The 25,975-nt window shown below is 42.2% G+C and overlaps 2 protein-coding genes across 7 annotated transcripts in view; one reads left to right on the forward strand and one right to left on the reverse strand.

Annotated features, from left to right (window-relative positions):
• The window catches only part of LOC147020041 (uncharacterized), a 56,577-nt gene extending 38,808 nt beyond the window's left edge, over positions 1-17,769 (forward strand). Inside the window, exons 4-5 of one of the 3 annotated variants that reach the window (XM_085895042.1) lie at positions 12,004-12,074; positions 17,155-17,769. In XM_085895042.1, the coding sequence (XP_085751168.1) occupies positions 12,004-12,074; positions 17,155-17,301 (218 nt within the window). In that variant the 3' untranslated portion in view covers positions 17,302-17,769. The other 2 variants (XM_085895044.1, XR_015061623.1) reach the window with 2 other exon arrangements.
• Positions 1-25,975, reverse strand: part of PIK3CG (phosphatidylinositol-4,5-bisphosphate 3-kinase catalytic subunit gamma) — a 64,091-nt gene that overhangs the window by 21,375 nt on the left and 16,741 nt on the right. For 2 of the 4 annotated variants that reach the window (XM_085895016.1, XM_085895014.1), the window contains exons 2-5: positions 10,180-12,082; positions 4,872-5,096; positions 4,201-4,266; positions 36-261 (exon numbers count right to left, since the gene is read on the reverse strand). In XM_085895016.1, coding sequence (XP_085751142.1) covers positions 36-261; positions 4,201-4,266; positions 4,872-5,096; positions 10,180-11,973 — 2,311 coding nt within the window. In that variant the 5' untranslated portion in view covers positions 11,974-12,082. Of the gene's footprint in view, positions 1-35; positions 262-4,200; positions 4,267-4,871; positions 5,097-10,179; positions 12,083-19,424; positions 19,560-23,176; positions 23,370-25,975 lie in introns of those variants that run through there. The other 2 variants (XM_085895013.1, XM_085895015.1) reach the window with 2 other exon arrangements.

The following is a 25,975-nucleotide window of genomic DNA, read 5'->3' on the forward strand; positions in this document are numbered from 1 at the left end:
CATAAATGGCAATAGGTAGAAGGGTAAGAACATACCACTTGCAGGAATGTCATTTCGGTCTGGAATCATGGCCTTGATCCGGACAGCAACATCTTGGAGGCATGATATGACCTTAATCTGATTGTGGAGGTCTTGCAAGACTGCATGACCACAGCCCCGCAGGTACGCCTCAAGAACTACAGCAAACCGCTGCCGATAGTGAGGTGAGTCTGCAACCTCGCTTCGTAGGTACCAGAAAAGGAAATGGCCAATGCGCTTGCTCTGCCAGGTGGGAAAATCATAGGAATTGCAAAAGCTCGTTTGCATCGATTGCAATGTAAGAAGAACTGTCAGTTCTCTTTCGATTCCAACTTGCAGAATCACTCATGAGATTGTGAATGTTCACACAGAAAAGAAATCTGCCAGATATCAACCTAAACTATTCAGATAGCACAATACAGCAACCCTAAAATATTTCCTTTCTGTATTCTTGTGAAAGTCTTCATTCAAAACATTGACTTCAGTTCACAAAATAATTCCTTACAGATATACTTTGGTTTTGCACTGTGATTATCAAAAAGGCTCTCCATGATGCCTGCCTTATGATTAATTGATATACAATGCATATCCTACTCAATTGCTGTGAGTCCTGATGATGAAAACATAGATAGATTAGGAAGATAAATAAATAATGAACTTTGAATCCTTTAATGAGAAAATCATGCATGATTGTCAACTTGTAGTACTGTAGTTATTTTGTAGTACAAACCGAGAATGGCATTTGAAGGAGTGCATACCTCCACCAGGTTTACGTGTTGTATTCCACTGACAGGCCAGATCTGCATCCGAACCTGAAGCAAAATCTAATTGGCTTGTCCTTGTCACCGACCCAACTCATCCACCAAGTTTTGTCATTACTTGTCCCAACTTTTTGAGATATGTTACAAATCGTTTTTGGCCCAATCTCTCAATGGTGAAGAATCACTTTAGCAATTCTAGTATCTGGATGCGGATCCAGATCTACACCAAATTCTCATCAATCGTCCTTGTTCCACACCCAATCTGTCCACCAAATTTTGTCCGAATCCATCCACAACTTTTTGAGATATCCTGTTCACAGACAGACAAACAAACAGATAGACAGACAGACAGACAGACAGACAGACAGGGGTGAAAATATAACCTCTGTCCACCTTCTATGGTGGAGGTAATAATCACATTTAATTTACTACCAGCATATCTTAGCCTGATAGAATGGCACAACCATAGCACATTTGTCCCCCAAGTTGTCTGGTGTGGGTTTGATTCTTGGACTGACTCTACAACCTGACTCTTAGCCTGGTACTTCACTGGCTGGGTGTTACATCAATGAGTGTGCTATCCCTTGAATGGAAATTAAGCTGGGGACCGAATTGCTGAAAATAGGTTGTGGACATTAAAGATACCATGGTGGGATACCGTTAGCATTTCAACAAGTTATCAGCGACACGTTGGCCCAATTTAAAATTGATGCCATGGCTTGATCATAAACCTGCACATGGCAAGTGTGGTGAGCAGGTGAAAAAATTCCACAGTTGAGTTGAGGGTGGAACCCTAACCCTAACAACCAGAGTTGAGGGTGGAATTTGTTCAACAGTGCACTGAAATAGGGTGGAAAAAGGAAAAGGCCAACATCATCCATGGTTTGCAGAAGGAAAACAAGACCTGCTAAGGGTAAACACAAAACACAACACTGATGAAGTGTGCCAAATGACGACGACGATCGGTGTTGGGATGGGAAGAATGACGACAACAGGTGGGCAGGACAAACGACTATGATAGGTGCTGGGGTGGGCCGAACAACGACAACAGGCTAAGATGCAAGATCTTGACCACACAAGTATGGGAAATGCCACTCGTAGGACAAAGAATGAGGCGATTGGCCATCTTGACCACCATCGCATTTATCAAGAGACTACCACAAACTACACATCTTCTGGAGTAATAGACAGGTCCCAGCCAAGAAAAAAAAAACACATTATTTTTCCTGCCAAGGTTCTCTCAGTGGTTCCGTCATCCTTTGCTACCCTGGATTTGGCATCAAATCCAAAATGGCCACCAATACCCATTGAATCTCATATTTTAATGCTCAGAAATCAATTTTCTAATCATAAAACACTACTTTTTCTGGTCACATGTTCAGGATATGCATCATTAATTGATTATGGAATGATTTGCATTTGGTCTCAAATCCAATATGGTGACTAAAATCCAAAACTCACCTGCCCATCTCCACCCTGAACCCATCTCCTTCAAATTCCCTGCTTTCCTTTCTGAGAGTCCCTGTAGTGTCCATCTTGTTTACCCCGTGCACCCCGCCCCATCCCTCTCCCTTCTGCACATCTCCTAATGTCTCTGTTCCCCACTGTTTTGTGCTTCCCTCTCCCATTGCTCGTCTCCTGCTCCCCTTGTTATATGTTATGTGTGTTTGCTCATATACGAGCCTCGACATTGTGAACAAAAAAAAAATGGCCGCCATTTTGGATTTTAGCCACCATATTGGATTTGAGACCAAATGCAAATCATTCTAAAATCAACTAATGTTGCATATCCCTAACATGCGACCAGAAAAGTCATATTTTGTGGTTCTAAAATTGATTTCCATGTATTAAAATGTGAGATTCAATGGTCGATTGGTGGCCATTTTAGATTTGAGGTGAAATCCCAGGTGGTCCCTCAGCTAAATTGAAAGCACATACGCTAAAGATGATGGAACCACCGAGAAAACCTTGGCAGAAAGAAATGTTGTTTTGCTTCTTGGGTGGGACCTGTCTATACATGAAGAATGTCCAAAAACGTTTAAGAACTCATATTTATGTTTCCTGAGTTTTTAACTTCCAGATGTCACAGGTCTTCTGTGTGGTTGTTGTTGTTGTTGTTGCTTTAGTTGTGGTTGTTGTTGGTGGTCAATTTTTGAAATATGCACCCATTCGTCAGACAACTGCCGGACTACACCCACATTTGTCACTGGACTCCACCTACCATGGCACCCAGACTATGACCACCATCTTCGTTTTCTGGTGGGCCGATGACATCAGGCCTGTCGGTCTCTGCTCATCATACACTGCCCGGGTTTGTTGCATCACACTTCTGTTGGCTTTGTTTTGGTCGAGTGTTATTCACGATGAGGGACCCTAAAAAACATCTAATCATATGTCGAATATAAATTATTATTAAGGTTTCATCAAGCCTGTCAGCACGTATGGTAAGCACCTCCCTAAAAAATAACATGACCTCATTTTTGAATGGCCCCATATCTGAGTTTAACAATTTGTGACCATGTGACAAATCAGCTCGTTCTGACATAACCGTGACAGAGGCTGACATGGATGAGAGGTGTAGTGCATTAAATGCGTGTTTCCCAATCACACTGTTCTTATTTTAAGAGTGCTTCAAATGCGCATTTCTCAATCTGCCCGTTACCGGATTTTGTTGCAGGTTGTAACCACAGTGTGGTCATTCTTGTGATATCAGGATAGTGCCAAAACTACACATAATTCGCCGTCGGGACATCGAGCAACGTGCCTCCGCCAACATTATTACCTCATTATACATACGTGTACCAAGTTTGATTGAAATTCCTTCAGCTGTTCTCAATTATCACATTTCTACCTGATGTAACCTCTGACCTTTGACACCAAAATCGAATCAGTTCATCTTTGCATCATAATATATACTTATTACCAAGTTTGGTCAAAATCCCATCACTGGTTCACAAGTTAGCACGCTGACAAAATTTTTATCTAACAGGACCTCTGACTTTTGTCATCTTGACCCCATAATCTAATCAGTTTATCATTACATCATTATAAATACTTGTACCAAGTTTGACTTGGTTCCCTTCAGCCGTTCTTAAGTTATCGTGGTAATAAAAACCTATCACAGTGCATGGAAGGACGGACGGACAGATAGCCAGACAGACAGCCAGATGCACAATCCAAAAACATAATGCCTCTGGTGACTTCATCGGTGGAGGCATTAAAACAGATAGGTGCATGGAATGAGTAGCAACATGATTACACATGGCACCTCGATCGATTTCAAGAATGTGTAGTTTTATGAAAATGGATGCAAATACAGGAATTGCATGAAAGTAGGCAATCGACACAATACAAAAGGATAATAAACTGCTCGTTTCCACAAGGTCATTGTCTTTAAATTGGAAAGGCATGCCAAACTTACTCGCAGTGATCGTTTGATTAGAAACCTTGCCAAGGCACTGTCATGATACGGCTCAAACTTCAATGCCTGAAAATGAAGAGGAGAATGAAGAGAGATTGTTGAGAATTCAGAAACCTGCGGGTAGTGGTCAAGGAGAATGTATGCAACTGCGATTATCAACCAGATTCAGTAGTGTCATGGTTAGAGCATCTGTTCTGAGTCTGCAAGGTCGGCAGTTTGAACCCTGTCTAAGACACACCAAAGAAGTTCAAATGGGTATGTGCTGCTTCCTTGTTTGACCCTCAGCATTTAAAAGAATAGAGCACTGGCAAACAACCAAAAGTTGGTTATAATAGTGCGTGCTTTGATGGATCCAATACCCTCATCCTATGTCAAAGTTCCTTGCAAGGGAACTCCTATTATTATTATCATGTTACATCATCATCATTTGATGATGATATTGATGATGAGCTACACCGGCAGTGCAAGTTGCAAATCAACCTACTGTACTCCTTTAAGCTATCGAGGCTGCCCAAGTTATCCAGAGTTTTTCACCCCAAGCTAATTGATCCATAACACCCAATTTGCCATTCTGGGTTTTCCCATCCATTCGCTGGACTTCAAAAGCACTTCTCACTCAAGATTTATTTTTTTAAAAATAGAAGAAGCAGACAATTATATAAATATCTCACTTGTACAAGCTGGAGAAGAAAGCGTAGGACATGATCATTGGCCAACTCATCCAAGCGTTGGACGGCTATCGTTCTTACACCCTCGTCCACGAGGTGACAATCAAGGAGCTCCATAGCTACCTCCACATCCAGACAAGAATCCTCACATCTCTCAAGTAACATGCATGTCTCCAGTACAGCCTCCACACTGCCCCAATCCACAGATCGTAGAAGTTTTGGCAGTGCCTTCAGAAGAACAGCAAAAATAAAACGAAATAAAAACATCGTAAGAAAAATATTCAAACAAATAACGTCCCACAACTGTCCACAAACACAAATAATATGCAATTGACAATTATACATTTTTTAATCTCAAGTGAAATATCAACTTGATGCCAAAATCATTAAATCTGCATCACGACAATGAATTTGGTGAAAATACGAGGTAATGCCCTTGGCCGTAGCTCAATGGAGTGCTGCTCTCTGCTATGGGATGGTGCCCCAGCATCACATGTCTCTTCCGGATTCTGTGGAATCTAAAGCTCTCAAAATTATTGGAATCTCTGGTGATGAGGACCAAGTACAAGGTCTGTTGCTTTCACATCACAGCAAGGTCAGTGATCTCAGTTTTCTACCGTCTATTTTCCAACATCAACCTCTCTACTCTCTCAATGTGCTGACCCTCCCCATCTACTCCAGGATGCACACGTCCTTCTAGTCATCCCCTCCAGATTAAAAACTTTCAAAATCCAGGCTGCTTGCACATCTCACCTCTTTTATTACTCGCTTATACAGTCTGTAGCACCGCCTTCCAGTGGCTGTTCTATTTCACTCTTCCTTCCAGGAAATCAAGCAAGCAATGCACCTTCACCTTTTGTTATCCCCAATTCTGTCACATGATCTTTATTACCCCCATTAACCTTTCCCAACCCAACCATCTTACTTGCTAGTTTCAGTGTTTCCTCCCCTCATCTCTTTTTTTCTTTTCCAGTTCTTTAATTTCCTTTATGTTTGTCCCACTGTCAATTCTACCTTGCTCCTCCATGAACCTCCCTCCTGTAAAGGGGGAAAAAAATAAATAAATAAAAATAGGAAGACCAGAGTGTGAAATGCTTTCAAATGTGGAAACCACATTGTCAGTTCAGCTCATGTGGTCTGTAGTGGCAGTACAAGCCACAGACACTATCTCGTGAAAGGCGGTTGATGTAATGCAGGAAATTATCCACATATAATCTGAAAGTACTCTGTTCTCGGTCAACCTGCCAGATTCTGCATTTTACTTGCCTCAGTAGAGTACAGTATCGCCATCCCATAATTTTACTTCTGCCAACTTTATTACATTTCCTTCCTGCATTCCACCTTTCATTCCTCATTTCTGTGTAAGCTTTTCAGTTGCATGTGTGTACGTTTAGAATAGCTGTACCAACAGCTATCAAATTGTCAGGGACAACGGAATCTCATGAGCACTTACCGAGTAAATATCGAGCTCGGCGACTTGTGGTTGCTCAACTCATCGCTACTTTACAACCAATATTAACTTCGGATTTATCTTGGACATCTAAGTTGAACAAATTTGGATGGAAAATGCGCAGATGATTTATTCCTTCGGTTAAAAAAAAACAAAACAGAAAAGCCATATTTAGTTTCGGGAATGCATGATAACAAGCCAAAGCCCACAACAATAGTTGATCACTTGTTACTTTAAAATGGCCAACGTGATCCTGAACTATTCAAAACTTTTCAGCACCCACCAGTGATTAAACGGAGTAAATAAAGGATGGCAATATGAACGAGTGGCCAATGCCAAATCAAGTCCTGCGCGTATACGCAATTCAAACCCATGCTTGAGTATATTTTATTATTTTTCCATTGGCCTTTTTTCAGATTCATAATGCTGATGCACCAATCTCGTGCAGCTTCATAATATATTAAGGTCATGCAAACTCATCCTAATCCTCCTCTGGACCCTAAACCCCATGGATCATATGACATTGTCCTTCAGAGTATATACATTTAGGTCATTACACTAATTTGGTTAGACGACGTGACTTTGTTGAAGAAAAGGGGAAATAAATGACCTCTTGTCATGCCAAATACTTTCCTCTCGATTTTGCCATATTCCTAATTCCTCTATTGATATTTCACCAAGTAATCCATGGTACGTCAAGATGCATTGGCTTTTTCATGTTCGGTTGGAGTTGATAAATACAAGCCAAATTGTGCTGCATACAAATTTACTCGAGTAAATTTGTAATAACTAGAGTCAGGTGGGGGGAGAGAGAGAGGTGCAAGCTGGGGAGGGGGGGGCATGAGGAGAAAGAGTGGTGTGAGTGTTCACAAACACGCACACACAATGGTGACAGCAGGCGAGTGTGATAGGTCCAGCAGCAGGCTGGGGAGTGGGATTGATTACCAGATCGTCCTAAACTGATCAAGATGGTACTAGCTCTACCAGGCAGGCAGCAGTTCAGAAGTGTGGTCCAGGTAGGTCATTTGAATGTGGGATGAATGGAGAGGAGAGGAGTTGAAGTGGTGATATTGCAGAGTAGCTTAGAAGTGTTGTGTGTGCGAGGGACCAGATGGAAAGAGGATGGGGGTGAGGAGGCTGTTAGTGGGGTACAAGCTGTTGCACGGGGGAGGGGTGGAAGGAGTAATGGTGTCGGAATAATAGTATCTGAAGAGATCAGCATGGGGATGGTCAAAGTAGAAAGATGGGAGGGACAGATAGTTATGGCATGATTAGTAATACAGAGGAAAATGGTGCGTTATGTCGATATATGGGCCACAAACGGGAAGGACTGAGGCAGTGCATGTGGAGTTCATGGATACACAGGAGAGGATGATGGGAATGGTTGTGCTGGAGGTGATGCTGTGCATTGCAGGTATTGAGGGGTTGCACCAGGCATTGAAGAGGTGTGTACAGAGATGCTAATCATAGAGGGAGAAGTGGGAGTTAGTTGGGCAAAGAAGCTATTGAATGGATGTATGAGAGAGGGTTCACTTCCACAGGATTGGAGGACAGGGCTAATTGTGCTGATATGGAAGAGGAAGGGCAATGTTCAAGATCCAGGGAAGTACAGAGGCATTACACTCATAAGTCACATCATGAAGGTACCGGAGAGGATTTTGGATGGGAGGATAAGTAAAGTGTATGGAGATGGAGATCAGTGAAGAGCAACATGGGTTTAGAAAGGAGAGAGGGATGATGGATGGGATTTTCATGCTGAGATAGCTGGTGGAGAAGAGGTTGGAGGTGCAAGGTGAGATGCCATTGGGATTTGTGGACCTGGAGAAGGCCTATGGCACTGTTCTGAGAGAGATGCTGATGGCGACACTGAAATGGATGGGAGTGCCAGAAACAGAAATTAGTTTGATGTAAGGGATATAGAAGAGAACAAAGGGAAGAGTTTTGGTTGGTCTGAGGATGCCAGAAGAGTTCAGTGTGAACATCGGTTTGAGGCAGGAGGTGCTCATAGCCCACTCATGTTTATCATGGTGATGGAGCTGGTAAGCAGGAAGGTAAAATTAAAGGTATTCTCAGGAGGGTCCTGTTTGCAGACAATCTAGCTGTTGTAGCGGAGAGTAAGTGAGAGATGCAGGAGGTACTAGGGGAGTGGAAGGAAGCATTCGGGAAGCATGGACTGAAGAAGAGTATGGAGAAGAATGAGGTGATGCGAGTCGAGCAACAGAGAAAAATAAATGAATAACAGGTTAGAGGGGAAGGAGATCAGACGGGGAAATAGGTTTGAGCAACTTGGGGGAACACCGACCGGGGATGGTAGGTCGTAGGCAGAGGTGCTGAGGATTCCGGTGTTTGGAAATATCGAGCTGAGGGTGGAGGGATTGATGGCAGACAAACAAATATCAAGGAGATTGAAAAGGAAAGTTCTGGTGTCTTGTGTAATGCCAGCCTTCCTTTGTGGTCTGGAGACGGTGGCACTGACAGAGAGACAACAACAGAGACTGTGTGTCTGCGAGAACTGGGTCAGGAAAATTGCGGGATTAAAGAGGGTGGATAGAAGGATGGATTAACCGAGGGAGGAGATTGGTGTGGAAATAAGCTTGACGGAGAGATGAGTAAAAAGCCAGCTGAAGTGAGCTGGACATTTGGTGCGGATGGGGGATGAGAGAATTGCAAAGAGAGTGGATCGGTTTGAGGGAGCAGGGTAGGTAGAAAAGAGGTTGACAGTGTTTGAGATGGGAAGATTGTGTGAGGAGGATATCAATAAGGTGGGGGTGGTGAGAGAATACAAAAAGTTGTCTCGGGACAGAGGGAAGTGGAGGAGTATCGTGGTTGAGGCAGGACAGAAGATTGGAACCGTTGGACCTCACCCCCTTTATAAAAGGAAGAGAAGGAGAAGAATATATATTTTGATCAGATTGAGCAGACTGTCTTTATTACGTGATGGAAAGGTTTAAATATTTTTGACATCAGCCAAAATGTCCCTTTAACATGTTTGCATAAAAACTCAGCTGTTTCTGCATCATAGGAATCATATGATGACTTTACAATTGACATTCGACCTGCAGCCATATTTGTCACTATTAGTTTGGAGCACCTTCAACAACAGGATAGAACTTCTTTAAAAGAAGTTGGTTTAAGAAAAGACTTATTCTGCACAAGAAATAACATGCAAAACTAGAAGAGCACTCGGTAGAGCGCATACCTCCGTCAAGCAATTCCTGATCCATGAGAACATATCTGGCCCATTACATTTTTGAAATATCATGCTACATATCGTTTTTGGTCACATCTCTCAATGGTGAAGAATCACTTAAAAAATTAAATAAATCTAGTATCCAAATCTGTATTCGGATCTTCACCAAAATCAAATTAATTCGGCATTGTCACACACCCAACATGTCCACCCAGTTTCGTCCGAATCCGTCCACAACTTTTTGAGATCATGCTATATATCGTTTTTGACCCTATCTCTCAATGGTGAAGAATCACTTTAAAAATTATCATGTCCGGATCCGGATTCGGATCTTCACCAAAATATAATCAGTTCGTCCTCGTCACAAACCCAACCTGCCCACCAAATTTCAGCCGGATCCGTCCGCAACTTTTTTGAGATATCCTGCACACAAACAGACAGAGAGGAGTGAAAACATAACCTACTTCACCTTCACTGGTGGAGGTAATTATATATATATATATATATATATATATATATATATATATATATATATATATATATATATATATATATATATATATATATATATATATATATATATATATATATATGAATTTGGTTCATATGGATTGAAGGTCTGATCTATGTGGTTGGTGTTTCGATTGCTGATCTACATAACGCAGCATTACCTTCGGTCGAGAAATGCACTGGTAACGTTGCTGCCACAGCAGTGCACGGTCTTCATTGCTGAGGGGTCGAAGAGGATCCGACTCCACTATTTCCTCAAGGCGTTGGTGTTCATTGCTTCCCGGGTGAAGCACAGCAGGTCGTTCAGCTGGTGGTTCACTTATTCGTCCCTTTGGCAGTGCCACAGGAAAACAGTAGGTATTGAGAACAAATCGCACTGCCATCGAGTCTTCATTGTCTGGGTTAGTTGCCGAAGAGATCTTGTCAGCCTCAATGGAACCCTGTGCCTCACCTTTGTCAGGGTGTCGCCACATGTAAAGGATAAACTCGCCTTGACGTAGTAATGACCGATGGTCGATAAGTAGCAAATTCACATAGTACAGCAACCTGCTCTTGCAAGAACCTTTGCGGCCCCATAGGGACAGATTGAGTCGTGCACCACGTGGTAGATCTCGCACCTTGATATCAAATTCCAGCCACATGTTCCAAACAACCTCTTCAGCAGAAGGTTGGACAGGTGTACAGACTGTAGCAAGAACATTTAAGCCATGACAGATGCTTGCCTCGACATAAACTTCACTTGCTTCAAGCTCCCGTGGCAATACCATGATATCCACACCCACAAGCTTTAGTCGAAACTTATGACTACAGTCCCATAGGGAGATGGTGAATACCTGTTCATGATCTTTGTCAATGAGGGTGAGTTGCTCATGCATGCCTGTCATGCCTGTGCAGTCATCGACAAGAGGCCAGTCTTCGACTTCAACCCTATCATTTGTTGGGTCTGGAGGAATCACGACTTCGAGTTGGATTTCCTGCTTGTTCCTCAAGCAACAACGAACCCAGTGGAAGTCTCGGATAGAAACATCCCCCAATAGATAATCCTCTCGTCCACATACCTTCAACATAAAACTGTCCGCTGTACATCCCTCAGGCACATCATAGAGCTCCTTCTTTTTGTCCACCTTTTGGAGAAACATGCGCAAGATGGTGCCTGGAAATACGTCAGCTTTAATTTTGATTTTCTGGCTTGAATTTCCTCGATGCAACGTCAAAAAGAGTTCATTGTTTGGAATCCGTTCCTGAAGATAGGACGGCAATGCCGTCGTGACAATCCACGGATCTGCAGCATACTGCATCCGGTCTCGGTTCAGCACCTCGAGACGTCGAGCAGTTGTAAGCTTTCTCCTGGTGAACTCCAGCTCATCATCATTGCTGCTGCATAAATCATGCATTGCGATGCCCAACATGTGGTCCAGCTCAGCTTGGAATCGACAACTTTCATCAGACTCTTTCATTCGCTCTTTGATGTGAATACGACAGCTCTGTGAACGCAAGGCCTTCCAATAGGCAACGCAGTCAAGTGTCTGCACAATCTGCTGACTATCATAGATCTCATACCATTGTCCCTTCTTCTGGTACATCATAACAAAAGCATTCACCGATGCATTCTGGTACAACTTTGCTAGCACATTCTTATCCATTGCCTGAGACCACACATGAGCCTTCATCTGAGCCACAGTAATATTTCCAGGAATGTCCAACCTCAAGGTCTCACCAGCATTCTCTGACTGGCCATCGGAAGGCAGCACAAACTCCAAGGTGAGGACTTCCACACCAGCAAAGTGGTTGAAAGTGTGTGGGCGCATCCCCTGGCGGTGATGTCTCGACTTGAAGCTCAGGTGAGATGCCAATGGATTTTTATCCGTTTCTCCCATTTGCGACGTCTTCACCAAGTGGAAAGGCGAGTAAACCCTATCGCAAGTGTGATTCTCCTTTCGAATCCTCCTTACCATACACGTTTTCTGTCACTTGTTCCTTTGCAGCCTCGTTCACTGGTCGTTCTCGGTCATGCAGGAAGCAGGCAGACAGTGACCGCCCATGTCTCCATGCAGCTGTGAGTGCCTGCAAACAGCACCTTCCCTTAGTTGTTCGTATTTATAGCACAGCTTCAGTCAGAGTTAAAAATACAATCAATATTTTGAGCTGTGAAGAGCATTTAAAAACTTTTACAAAGTGTAGTAACATTTCATACAATGAATATTTACTTTCCCTATTCATACAATGCAACAACAACCAAAAATAAATAAATATATATGTATATATGTATGTAAATATGTATATATCAGCAAAGCAAAATTAGAACTTCAGAAGCATGCAATTGCTTGGTTGTGTTGGTCAATCATCGAAAAAGGGGAACCTCTCCATCAATGTGTTGCACTTGTTCTGTGAAATAGTGACAGGGAAGTGTTGCCAAGTGTGGCCGTGTGCCTTTTCTGATAAAGGGCCATGACATATTGAGCTCGTGACATCCTGTTGCTGACACGGCTGCTATTCCCATCAAAATGGCAACGGCACATTGGCAAGATGTTTGCAAATGTTGTACGTCTGAGTATGGTCACGAGTTGAAATTCGGAATTCAGGCTCAACTGTCTGATGATGTAGCAGCTGATAATTACCACTCGTTTCATAATTAGCATGATTTGTTTGCAACAGTTTAATTGTTGGAGAGGAAGAACAACAAACAGGCGTTCTTTCATTTCCAAGTTGTCCGTGCATTTTGCAAAGCTTACTCCGTTTTTTTTCAGGAACACGTTAAAGGAAGTAGAAAAAAAAGTATATATATATATATATATATATATATATATATATATATATATATATATATATATATATATATATATATATATATATATGGAATGCACTGTGTATGGAGAGGCACAAATGTACTTTATTACAATGAGTACAAATCGTTGTGATCTTTGTACTTGTCAATTTCTCAGACCTAAAACAGGTTTGATGAAGTTTAATGAAGAACTAGTCTTGCTGGTGACAGCAAGTGTCAATCTGCAACAGTGAACAGATAGAATGATGGATAAAATCAACAGCACATTGATTGAACTGTGTCAACTGTGGTGGGAAGCAAGGAGAAGCTGCCATTTCGGGTGTTAACCCTTCATCTAGCAAAGTAGATTGAAAGCGTGTGGACTCACGAGTGTCTCTTTCACACGTTGGCATTTGGGTCACAAGGTCTTCTCTTTTGCTCTTACGAAGGGTTAACACCTGAAACATCAGCTTCTCCTTGCTTCCCACGGCAGTTAGCGTACCATGATCAACGTCCTGTTCATTTAATACATTGATAAAGTTGATCTCTGGCTTCCTATCTCCCATTTCTATGACAAAGGAGCTTCAAACCATCACACTAAAGTAATGCACACAAAGAGAAACAATGACAGAAAGCAAGTCCCACATTAATGCTGACATGATAGCTGACAGGCATGCACACACACACACTTGCCCTTGAATTTGGACACAGCTGTAAACGCTCACCCTGCTGTTTTGTGTACAGTGTGCTGTCCATTGGATGGATTTAAACAACTGGGTGTCCTGTATACTAGCATTGGGCATTAAACATTACACGATGGCTTTCATGAAGGGTAGGTGAGCTGTCGCCGGCCCCGAACACATTACAAATTCCTGCTCTAACTTAGAGGGCACTGCATCAGCAGCACACCGAGGCTCCCAGCAACGTTGCAAACACGTAGCCATGTGCTGCAAATGAAAGAATACAGCAGAATGTTTTTGTTTTTTTAACCTCCCAGCACATACTTATGCAGGTCAATTAGAGAGAAGTTTGTGTGCTGCTCAATTTAACAAGATTCCAGTTTTCAAACTTGTTTTTGACAACGCAGATTTGGTTGAAACAAACAAACATCTCACATCTTACGATAATTCACCGTCTGTCTGTCTTTCTGTCTTTTCCCAGGTACCGCAAAAACGGCTGAACCGATCGCAACCATTTTTTGGGTGTGTCATCCTGGGACCCCTTGGAGTAAAATAGGCATAAATATAATAACATGACCCCCTTGATGGCTCCTGTAGGGAGTGGGTGCTTCGAGTTGTATAAATGGGATGTTGCAATTTTTCTCCAGTTCCTGGTGTAAATGACCTCAGGAAGTGAAAGGGGAAATTTTACAACATCCTATTTGTACACTGTGAGTTGTTTGTGCATTACATTTCAAAAAAGGACAAGCATCACACGAAAGCTATGCTGGATGTCGGTTGTGCATTGAACAATGCAAGTCCATCGAACAAATGGTCATTCAAAGTTTGGAGATTTTCAGTATAGCTTGAGGACACCATAATAGTTTCACCTCTGAGCATGAACATGTATCACCACTTACGCCACTGTCACACACCTTGATGATTTAGCCAGCGTATGCCGACGTATGAAAAATTTGTCTAAAACGCTGGCACACGTCGAATACGTTATGGGTAAGTTTTGTATACGTTAAGAGCACGCTGAAGCACGCTGGCATACGTCATAGTACGCCGAGCTCGTCGACAAATTTTAGCATGCTCAAAATTTTTCAATGTATGCCAGCGTATGACTCACACGTTCCGCATACGCTGGCCATAAGTTGTAGGCACGTTTGGGCCGTATCGTCGGTGATACGCTGCCGCGTGCTATGCCTACGTTAGACTATCGTTGGGCATAGGTTGTGAACGCCAACAACACGCTAAGCATTCATTGGTATAAGTTATCTATAAGTTATCGAAACGTTCTGTGTACGTTACTAATACATTATGCATATGTCCATCTCGTTATGAGTTCGCCAAAAACTGAAAAAAAATACATCAATAGTTCAGCGTACGCCAGCGTTTTACATACATTTTGATACGTTGCCATACGCTGGCTAAAACGTCAAGGTGTAACAGCGGCTTAAACTGTGTGGGGTGAGCTTTGATCCCCCCCACCCCCAAATTTTTTTTAAGGTTACAAAATCTATCCATTACTAAATATCTTCACTAAATAGCTTGGTGTGAAATACAAGTCTACCAGGGCTTACATAATCTCCCAGTCATTTGTGTGGAGGCAGCCATGCGTTACATACTTGGGTCTCTGACTGGCTGGAGAACATGACAGTTGTGAGCCCAGGAAGGACATCGCACATTCACATAGTTTAAAATTAGTTATTTATGCCTTAGAATTCTGTTCACCAATTAAGGATACCAGCAGAGTACCCACCCTACAGGCAATCTTGGTCCAAGTATGCAACACATTCTTCCAACGCATACCTTTATCTAGGCGGTGTATCGCAAACTGGCAGCTCTTTGTCGGCAAAACAATTTTACCTCCTCTTGTTCACTGCCTATAGTCTATAAAAAAAAGAGCGATTTGCAAAAACAACAACAAAAAAATCAAATAAAGAATATATATTCTCTCGTTCACTGCCTACACTAATGAACAATTTGCAAATATAGAAAAAAAAACAAAAAAAACAAATAAAGAATATACACTACCGGTCAAAAGTTTTAGAACACCCCCATTTTTCCAGTTTTTACTGAAATTTAAGCAGTTTAATGTTTCAATGTACTCTGAAATTAAAGCAGAGAACAAATAAACAATTGCAGATAAAAAAGAAATCATGGAATCGTTTTGTTGAACAAAATTTAATCTAAATTTTTGACTCATCAAAGTAGCCACCTTTTGCAGATAAAACAGCCGAACATACTCGTGGCATTCTTTCTACAATGGAAATCAAATATTGTTCGGAAAGTTCTTCCCAACACTGTTGCAGAAGTTCCCACAAATGTTTTGCACTTGTAGGTTGCTTTGCTTTCACCCTTCTGTCCAGTTCATCCCAAACTAGCTCGATGGGGATTAAGTCTGGAGACTGTGCTGGCCATTCCATGATTTGAAGCCGACCGACTTGTTCTTTTATTCTAAGGTAGTTCTGACACAGCCTGGAGGTATGTTTTGGGTCGTTATCTTGCTGTAGGATGAACCCCTGACTAACTAAGCGTAGGCCAGAGTATTGCATGGCGCTGCAAAATGCTGTGGTAGCCCTTTTGGTTCAGGGTGCCAGTCACTCTGTGCAAGTCGCCGACTCTGGATCCAGCAAAAGAGCCCAGGATCATCACACTTCCTCCTCCATGTTTGACAGTTGGTGTCACACACTGAGGAACCATCCTTTCACAGACTCGCCGGCGTACAAAAACCCCGCGTGATGAACCGAAGATTTCAAATTTTGATTCATCGGTCCATAAGACCTTCTTCCAGTTTTCAGTAGTCCATTGGTGGTGCTTCATGGCCCAGGCAAGCCTCTTTTTCTTATTTTGCCATCTTAGCAATGGCTTTCTTACTGCCACTCGACCTGTCAAACCTGCAGCTCGAAGTCTTCTCTTCACAGTTAAAACTGAGACTTCCTTCCTTCGACCAGTGTTAAGCTGTGCTCAAGCTGCTGTCCTGTGAGACACCTATCATGCAAGCTGTTGACTCTCAGAAACTTGTCTTCTGATTGTGTTGTGGCTTTGAGTCTGCCAGACCTCTTCCTGTCAGAGTTTCCTCCAGTTTGCAAGTGCCTTTTGATGGTGCAGGAAACTGTACTCACTGACACCTTGGTTGCTTTGCAATTTCGCTAAAGGAAAGATCGACACTTTTAAGGGTTATAATGGTCTGTCTGTCTTCCTTTGTTAATTGTCTTTTTCTTGCCATTATGATAGCAATATACTACTTCCTGCAGTGCACTATTGTCCAAATAATGCTTCAGAGGGTGTAGTAACACAGTCTGTTCCAACACTGCTTTTATACAGACAGAGGGTTTGTAACTAATCAACAAAAGTTGGGACACCTGCAGGAATTGTTTGCATCAACTTTCAAGACTTAATTTCCTTCCATTGCTGCAGAACAGCTGCAGTTGCTCACACATTACTTCTTCCCTGAAAAGGGCCTTTTTTAACAACTCTGAAATTTACATTATTTTTCAGTTTTTGGTGACCTAAACTTTTTTTTAAACCTCTGGCAGTTTACCGCTTAGCTTTGTACCATTTCAGGTTATTCACTGGACTTGAACTGCTTAAATTTCAGTGAAAACTGGAAAAATGGGGGTGTTGTAAAACTTTTGACCGGTAGTGTAGATTAATTAATTACCTCCTCTTGTACACCACTTATGCTACCTGGAACTTTGACGCAGGAGGAGGCCAGACTTAGAGCGGATGCTGCAAACATCGAAATTCAAAAACACCACCCATCCAGCCACAGGCAGCGAGAAGCGGCTGTATCACGTCGAAAATCAACAGGCCCATTCGACGGGACGACGACCTCAACTTCAGACATCTGAGCAGATTCAACTCCAGCTGTCAAGAGAACAACCTGTCCAGACATCAGGACAGCCACCGATTCCGTACTACACTCGCAGTGGCAGGGCAGTCATGAAGCCAACCAGATTCCAGTAGCTGCTCATCGACATCCCTGGCTTTGTTTATGTTGAAATCTCAAATGCTTAGCATCAATCAAGGGGAGCTTTTGAAGTAAGTGACTTAATTATTTTAAAACAATGTTATGGTGATGAATGCTTTTGCTTCCCATAGTTCAAACAATCCATTTGCTAATTGTATTACAAAGTGTCACAAGTTAGTTTACTGATTTGCCTTGATCTAAAAGTGGAAGATGTGTTGAGATTACAAGTATAACAAGCTAATCATAAAAGTTATGTAACCCTTGTGTCAATGTATGTTTGTTCTGTGATTAGCAACTCCTTGGAAAGATGCGAAGTCCTCGCACATGCGCAATAAAAGGAGGCCTTCGAGTCGACGTCTTCAGGTGTTTTGTCTCACGTCTAACACCTGAAGATGTTGCGAGCTTGCGAGAGATGTGTCTGAACAGCAAGACCTTCATCTGTGATGCTGCACATCACTGACAAATATTTGGCACAGCTATGGGTTCACCGGTCTCTGCAATTGTAGCTAATTTGGTGATGGAGGAACTTGAACGAAAGATATTTGAGCCTCATGAGAATTGACTCCCACGGTACTGGAACAGATATGTAGATGATACCTTCGTCATTGTGCTTACAAACATGGAAGACCACCTACTGCGACAACGTGGCCAGGTATTCCCCAGCATTAACTTCACGATCGAAATTTGAAAAGAAAGCAAATTGGCATTTTTGGATGTGAAGGTTCACCGTACGCCTGACGGCTCACTAAAGACCTCGGTTTACAGGAAACCAACCCACACCAGCAGATTACTGCATTTGAACTGCTGCAACCAAATCTCCGACAAACACAGTGTTGCACGGATCTTAGCAGCTCGGGCATGGACGCTGTCATCTTCCAAAGCCGAGGAAATTAAATAAATCAGATTGGTTAGAAGAGTCCGACTCAAAAATGGGTACAACAAGGGGATACTCCCCACATTGGAAGAACCAAAAAGGACAGCATGGAAGGAGCCAGACACACTTGGGCACTGTGTACTACCAAACTACCCGAGCCTTTCTGAAAGGATTGGCAGGATAGTATGTGGTGCACGGATTGGTGTATCCTACAAGCCTCTACACACCATCCGCAATGTCATCACAAAACTAAAGGACCCAATACCAAATGGTGATAAATTTGGAGTAGTTTATCATTCATCATGCAAAGACTGTGACCAATTCTATGTTGGTGAAACTGGAAGAAATTTGAAACAACGGCTAGATGAACATGATAGAGAAATTCGGCTTGGAAAGGTGACCCAGTCAGTCATAGCACGTCATTGCCTGCAATCTGGTCATAAATTTGACTTTGATGGGACCTGTGTCCAAGAGACTACATCTAACAAACGACATAAGTTGATTTTGGAAGCGACAAACAACACAGGAAGAAGAAGATTTTGGAATAACTGGGGAGACGGTGGACATACCCACACAACACACACCACTGATGCAAATGGCGAAAACTGGATGGTGCAAACGGCTGGTAAGGTGAACAACAAACAACACTCAATCCCAAACACCACATCCACATGTGCAGAACAACCAACAAGAACCCCAACACTCGCACAACCAACACTCATCATGCCCAACCCAGACACGAAACGAGCCGTGTTTGTGCCCCGGAAACACAAACACAAAAACAACAAGCGCACACACGTGCTCATCCAAACACATACAACACCAAATCATGTGTGTGATTACCCATGATCCCAAAAGGCTTCCTTTATCTTTTTTTGTTTTGTTTTTTTTCTATCGTGGTATTTTTACCATGGGTTTATGCCAACATCAAATAAATAATGTACGCTATAATTACGTGTGGTGTGGTTATGACACAGATGTGATGATGCAAATCATGCCTACATCTTCTCTTTAAAGGCAAGACAAAACGTCCAGCTTTCAGATCGAATATGCATGCTGTGACAATGTTTATGTTACAAGCACTTCCTATATCTGCAACCTAACAGGGAAAGCTAAAGCCAGGCACTTACTGTTCTGTTCTTCTCCTTATCTTCCCTCTATAAGGGGTGACGTCCGATGGCACCAAGCTTCTTCCTTGCCTTGACCACGATACTCCTCCACCTCCCTCTGTCCTCAGCCAACTGTCTCCACTCTCAAACCACCCCCACCTTACAGATATCCCTCCTCACACAATCCTCCCATCTCAGCTGTGGTCTACGTCTTTTCCTCCTACGTTGTTCCCTCAACCTATCTACTCTCTTTGCCATTCTCTCTTCCTCAATCTGCACCAAGTGCCCAGCCCACCTTAGCTGGCATTTCACCAATCTCCCCATCAAGCTCATCTGCATACCAATGTTCTCCCTCAGTTTATCCATTCTCCTCCTCCTATCCACTATCTTCACTCCCACAATCCTCCTGACCCAGTTGTTCTCACAAAACTGCAGCCTCTCTTGTCTCTCTGTCAGTCCCACAGTTTCCAGACCATAAAAGGTAGGTTGGCGTTACACTCGACATCAGAACTTTCCCTTTAAATTTTCTTGATATATTTCTGTCTGCCATTATTCCCTCCACCCTCCTCCACACATTCACACCCACCTGAATCCTCCTGCACATCTCTGCTTCAGAATTGCTATCCCCAGTCACTGTTCCTCCCAGATAGGCAAACCTATTTCCCTGTCTGATCTCCTTTCACCATAAAGGCCCTGTCACACCTTGACGATTTAGCCAGCGTATGCCTGACATATGAAAAATTTAGCTAAAACACTGGCACACGTCGAATACGTTATGGGTAAGTTTGTATACGTTAAGAGCACGCTAGCATACGTCGTAGTACGCCGAGCTGTTAGACAAATTTTCCATGTTTGAAATTTTTCGACGTCTGCCAGCGTATGACTCACACGTTCCGCATACGCTTGGCCATAAGTTGTAGGCACGTTACGCGATCGTTGACACACATCGACACACGTTACTTGTATGTTACGCATAATTCGAAGCACGTCGAGGTAATATTTAGCATACCCGAAACTTATTTCTAACCTATGAGTAATGTGTTGTAGGCACGTTACACAATCGTTGACACATGTTCACACACGTTACTTGTAAGTTACTCATAAGTCAAAACACGTCGAGGTAATGTTTAGCGTCAGTGTTCTAGACTCCCTGGTTTTTTTTTTTCTTCGGTATGACGGTGATGTTGACACTTCGATTTCTAGTGCGGTTATAATATAATATAATAAATAGGCTGCCGCTCAACGATTTAAATCATAACCGCACTAGAAATCAAAGTGTCAACATCACTGTCATACCGAAGAAAAAAAAAACCCAGAGAGTCTGGAACACTGACGCTAACCATAACCTCGACGTCTTTCGACTTATGAGTAATGTACAAGTAACGTGTGTCGACGTGTGTCAACGATCGCGTAACGTGCCTACAACTTATGGCCAGCTTATGTGGAAAGTGTGAGTCATACGCCGAGTACGTCGAGAAATTTTCAACATGCTGAAAATTTCTCGACGAACTCAGCGTATGACGACATATGCCAGCATACTACGACGTATGCCAACGTACTATGATGTATGCCAGCGTGCTCTTAACGTATACAAAACTTACCCATAACGTATTCGACGTGTGCCAGCTTGGTTCGGCAAATTTTTCAGACGTCGGCATACGCTGGCTAAAACGTCAAGGTGTGAGAGCAGCTTCACACTTCGATGTCCAGTGCGGTTATGATTTGAATCGTTGAGCTGCAGCCTTTTAATAGCCTACGCCACGTGATCGTCGGCGATACGCTGCCACGCGCGATGCATAAGTTAGACTATCGTTGAGCATAGGTTGTGAACGCCGACAACACGCTCAGCATTTGTTGGGAGAAGTTTATATATGTGATTGAAACGTTCTGTGTACGTTACTAAAACGTTATGCATATGTCCAACACGTTATTATACGCCCAAAACTTTAAAAAACATCAATAGTTCAGCGTACGCCAGCGTTTTGCATACATTTTGAGACCTTGCCATACGCTGGCTAAAACGTCAAGGTGTGACAGCCCCTTAACCTGATATTTATTTCTTTTCTGCTGCCCAACCCACATCACCTCGGTCTTCTCCATACTCCTATTCTGCCTATGCTTCCTGTATGCTTCCTTCCACTCCCCCAGTACTTCCTGCATCGCACGCCCACTCTCCACCCCAACAACCAGATTGCCCGCATCCTCCCCAGACTACCCCTCAAGCTCACCTTCCTTCTTACCAGCTCCATCACAATGATTGACATGAGTGAGCTGAAAGCGTTTCCCTGTCTCAAACCAATGTTTGCACTGAACTCCTCAGACATCCCAGGACCAACCAAAAACTTTTCCATTCGTTCCCTTGCACATCCCTTCCACCAACCTAACATGCTTCCAGCATTCTCATCCATCTCAGTGTCACCATCACCATCTCTCTCAGGATAGTGTCGTTGGCCTTCTCCAGGTCCACAATCCCAATGCCATCTGACCTTGCACCTCCAACCTCTTCTCCACCAGCTTTCTCAGCACGAACGTCCCATCTGTCGTCCCTCTGCCCTTTCTGAACCCCGACTGCTCTTCTCCGATCTCCATCTCCACACTCTTCCTTATCCTCCCATCCAGAATCCTCTCCAGCACCTTCATGACGTGATCAGGAACGTAATGCCCCTGTACTTCCCCAGAACTTGAACATTGCCCTTCCCTTTCCATTTTGGTACAATTAACCTTGTCCTCCAAAAAGAAGAAGCAAATTAAATGCATTGTTATAATTAAATGTTGAATCATTGTATCTTAAACCAGAAGAATGCAGTTGCTATTTGCCTCGAAAATGCTTGGTATTCATCCTAGTGCATGTTCATTACCTCTGCCAACGAAGATGGAGGAGGTTATGTTTTCACCCCTTTCTGTTTGTCTGTCTGTCTGTCTATGTACAGGATATCTCAAAAAAACTGTGGACAGATCCGGATGACATTTTGTGAGCAGGTTGGGTGTGTGACAAGGAAGAATTGAATATATTTTGGTGAAGATCCGGATCCGGATCTGACTACGAGAATTTTCTTCCTTGATTCTTTGCCATTGAGATATAGGGCCAAAAACGATATATAGCAGGATATATCTCAAAAAGTTGTGAACGGATTCGGACGAAACTTGGTGGACACATTGGGTGTGTAGCAAGGACGAATTCATTCAATTTTGGTTAAGATCCGGATCCAGATCTGGATACGATAATTATTTAATTTTCCAAGTGATTCTTCACCATTGAGAGATAGTGCCAAAAACGACATCTATAGTACTATATGGCATGATATATGAAAAATGTATTGGGTCGGATACGTTCTCATGGATCAGGCATTACGTGGTGGAGGTATGCGCTCTACCGAGTGCCTTTCTTGTTTTACTGGTGAACATCACACACAATTGTTATTCACCTGTGGATTATAATCAGCAACGAGGAATCACATGGACTAATCCCCTCCATGTGTGGCCAGTTGTCGGACGTGTGGTGGTGGGTGAAATGACAGGACGAACAAGCAAAGCATACACCGTTCAGGACGTGTTGAGATTCGTTTAGGAAGAGGTTAGACACCAACCTACACTTTCACCACTCACATGTTACCTGACAGCACATCGGACACACCTCCACCACTCATACTCCTCTGGTTAGACACCAGGTACATTTTCACTACTCACATTGTATTTACACATTGGACGCACTTTCAGTCTTTCACCACACACATTTTACATGGCAGCACATTACACGCATTTTTGCCACTTACCTTTTACCTGGCTGCACCTTCCGAATAGACTTGCACATTGCTCTGCCATCATTGCCACCTTTCACTCCCAGAGCAAGGCTATGTTTCATGTCACGCACCCCATTCCGCAATTCCCAAACCTCGAACAGATCGGCTCCATCGCTCACCTTACGCGTGAATAGACTAACAGATCTGAAAAGAGGTCACACCCACACCCACACCCACATCCACACCCACATCCACATCGACATCCAAACCCACACACGCCCCCACACCCACACCCAAACCCACACACACTCACACACAATCACACTTCAAAATGATTTCCTTTCATACTGTTTCAAACACCTTCAACTCTGGAGTATTGAACCACGAGCCAAGAAATACAACTTTGTCCATCCACCACCGATAAGGATGCCGTCCATTACTACCCTCTGTTCATCAGAGGCACGAATGAAAAGCACGAGATTTCAAAAACTGGGTTAAAGGTAAAAATTTAAATTTAAAAACAAACTCTAAAATAAAACAAGGTGTGTGTAATTTACTAGCGGTTCCCAACAACATGCAGAAAAAAAAAGTTAGGGCGGCACTCGGTAGAGCACACACCTCCACCTGGCTGAACAGGTAATATTTTGTATTCCACTGATGGACCGCATCCTCATCCATATCTTAAACAAATCGAATCCGCTTGTTATCGTCACCTACCCAACTCATCCACCTAGTTTTGTCACAACTCGTGTCATAATTTTTTTGAAATATCGTGCTACATATATATATATATATAACTATATATATATATATATATATATATATATATATATATATATATATATATATATATATATATATATATATATATATAAATATATAACTATATATATATATATATATATAAATATAACTATATATATATATATATATATATATATATATATATATATATATATATATATATATATATATATATATATATATATATATATATATATATATATATATATATATATATATATATATATATAAATATATATATATATATATAATATATATATATATATATATATATATATATATATATATATATATATATATATATATATATATATATATATATATATATATATATATATATATATATATATATATATATATATATATATATATATATATATATATATATATATATATATATATATATATATATATATATATATATATATATATATATATATATATATATATATATATATATATATATATATATATATATATATAATATATAATATATATATATATATATAACTGAAATATATATATATATATATATATATATATATATATATATATATATATATATATATATATATATATATATATATATATACATTGTTTCTGGCCCCACTCTCAATGGTGATGGAAGAATCACTTTAAAAATTAAATAACTCTCAGATGTGGATCCGGATTCGAATCTTCAACAAAATCAAATCAATTCGTCCTCGTCACACACCCGACCTGTCCACCAAGTTTCGTCCCAATCCGTCCACGTTTTGAGATATCCTGCTCATAGACAGACAGGGGAGACGACAACCACCATCCACCTTTGGTGGTGGACGAAACAAGTAATGTCTGTTTATATGTTCAAAGTATGCTGCTGATGATACCACTCTGTTGGTAGATTAAGTGAAGGCGACTTGATCAAACTGCTGCAGACAGTGAAGAAGGAAAGTGAAAAAAAACTGGTCTATATTTAAACTGAACAAAAAGATTAAAATCTTGTCAACTGAAAATATCGACATGTTTAGATTGGGACGAGGAGACGTGATGGTCTCATCATGATCACGGAAATATTGAAAAGTTTAACCTTTATGGGTGCTAAGATTTAAGTGAGTGGAGGATAAATTAAGAGAGGGTTATATTGTTACGGATTTGGAAACCTTGTGCACACAAACAGACAGCAGTCCCCGTAGTTCAGTTATTTCGATAAGTATGTGTTTATAGTTAGAATCCATCCCCTATGTCTAATGGGAATTTCGTGTGTGCGCTACGAGTTATTTTTTGAGTTAGGTTTTAACTCATCAACAACAACAACTACTACTACATCCACTGCAACAATGCCACCGTCCCGCACTCGACTGGTCGCCATTGCCCACGTGTTATCGGCTGAAGGCATGGGCGGAGCCTCCAAGGCCTCAGATCGAGGCTCCGTCCCAAGGAAGGGCATGGACCGTTTCCTCCAGCTAATGAGCGAAGGGCGAGCATGACACGCACGCCCCAGCCAATCAGGAGGTGACCACGAGTCATCCGACAACCCGTCGTCCAATCAGGAGGTGAGTGGGAGGAGAAGAGACCCCTCCCACCTCAGAAGAGTAGAGTGGTTGTCTGGACCAGTGTTGGGCAGACAAGGGTGTGTTCTGCAGGATCGTGGCAATTGCGTTCTGCAGGATCGTGGCAATTGCATTCTGCAGGATCGTGGCGATTGCGGTCTGCAGTCTTGGTGGAGAGTGTGGCTTGGTCCCATTCGTGGGCCGTGGACTTCGGGTCGTGGGTTCGAATCGGTGAAACCGCACGAGGCGGGGAGGTACCCGGCTCTACCGAAAATAGACCCACGAGGTCCATTACGTGTGTGTGTGTGTGTGTGTGTGTGTGTGTGTGTGTGTGTGTGTGTGTGTGTGTGTGTGTGTGTGTGTGTGTGTGTGTGTGGCGCCGTCCTGTAAGTAGAATTAAGTGCTTTTTCCTTGCTCATTGTACATTGCCTGCCTTTTATTCGTGATAACTCTGCTCTCTGTGCTACCCTCCCCGATTATTATTGTAAAATAACCC

The sequence above is a fragment of the Eptatretus burgeri genome, chromosome 9 (genome assembly GCF_056783735.1).
Source record: "Eptatretus burgeri isolate ZD-2024b chromosome 9, Ebu_testis_v1, whole genome shotgun sequence".
NCBI classification, from domain to species: Eukaryota; Metazoa; Chordata; class Myxini; order Myxiniformes; family Myxinidae; genus Eptatretus; species Eptatretus burgeri.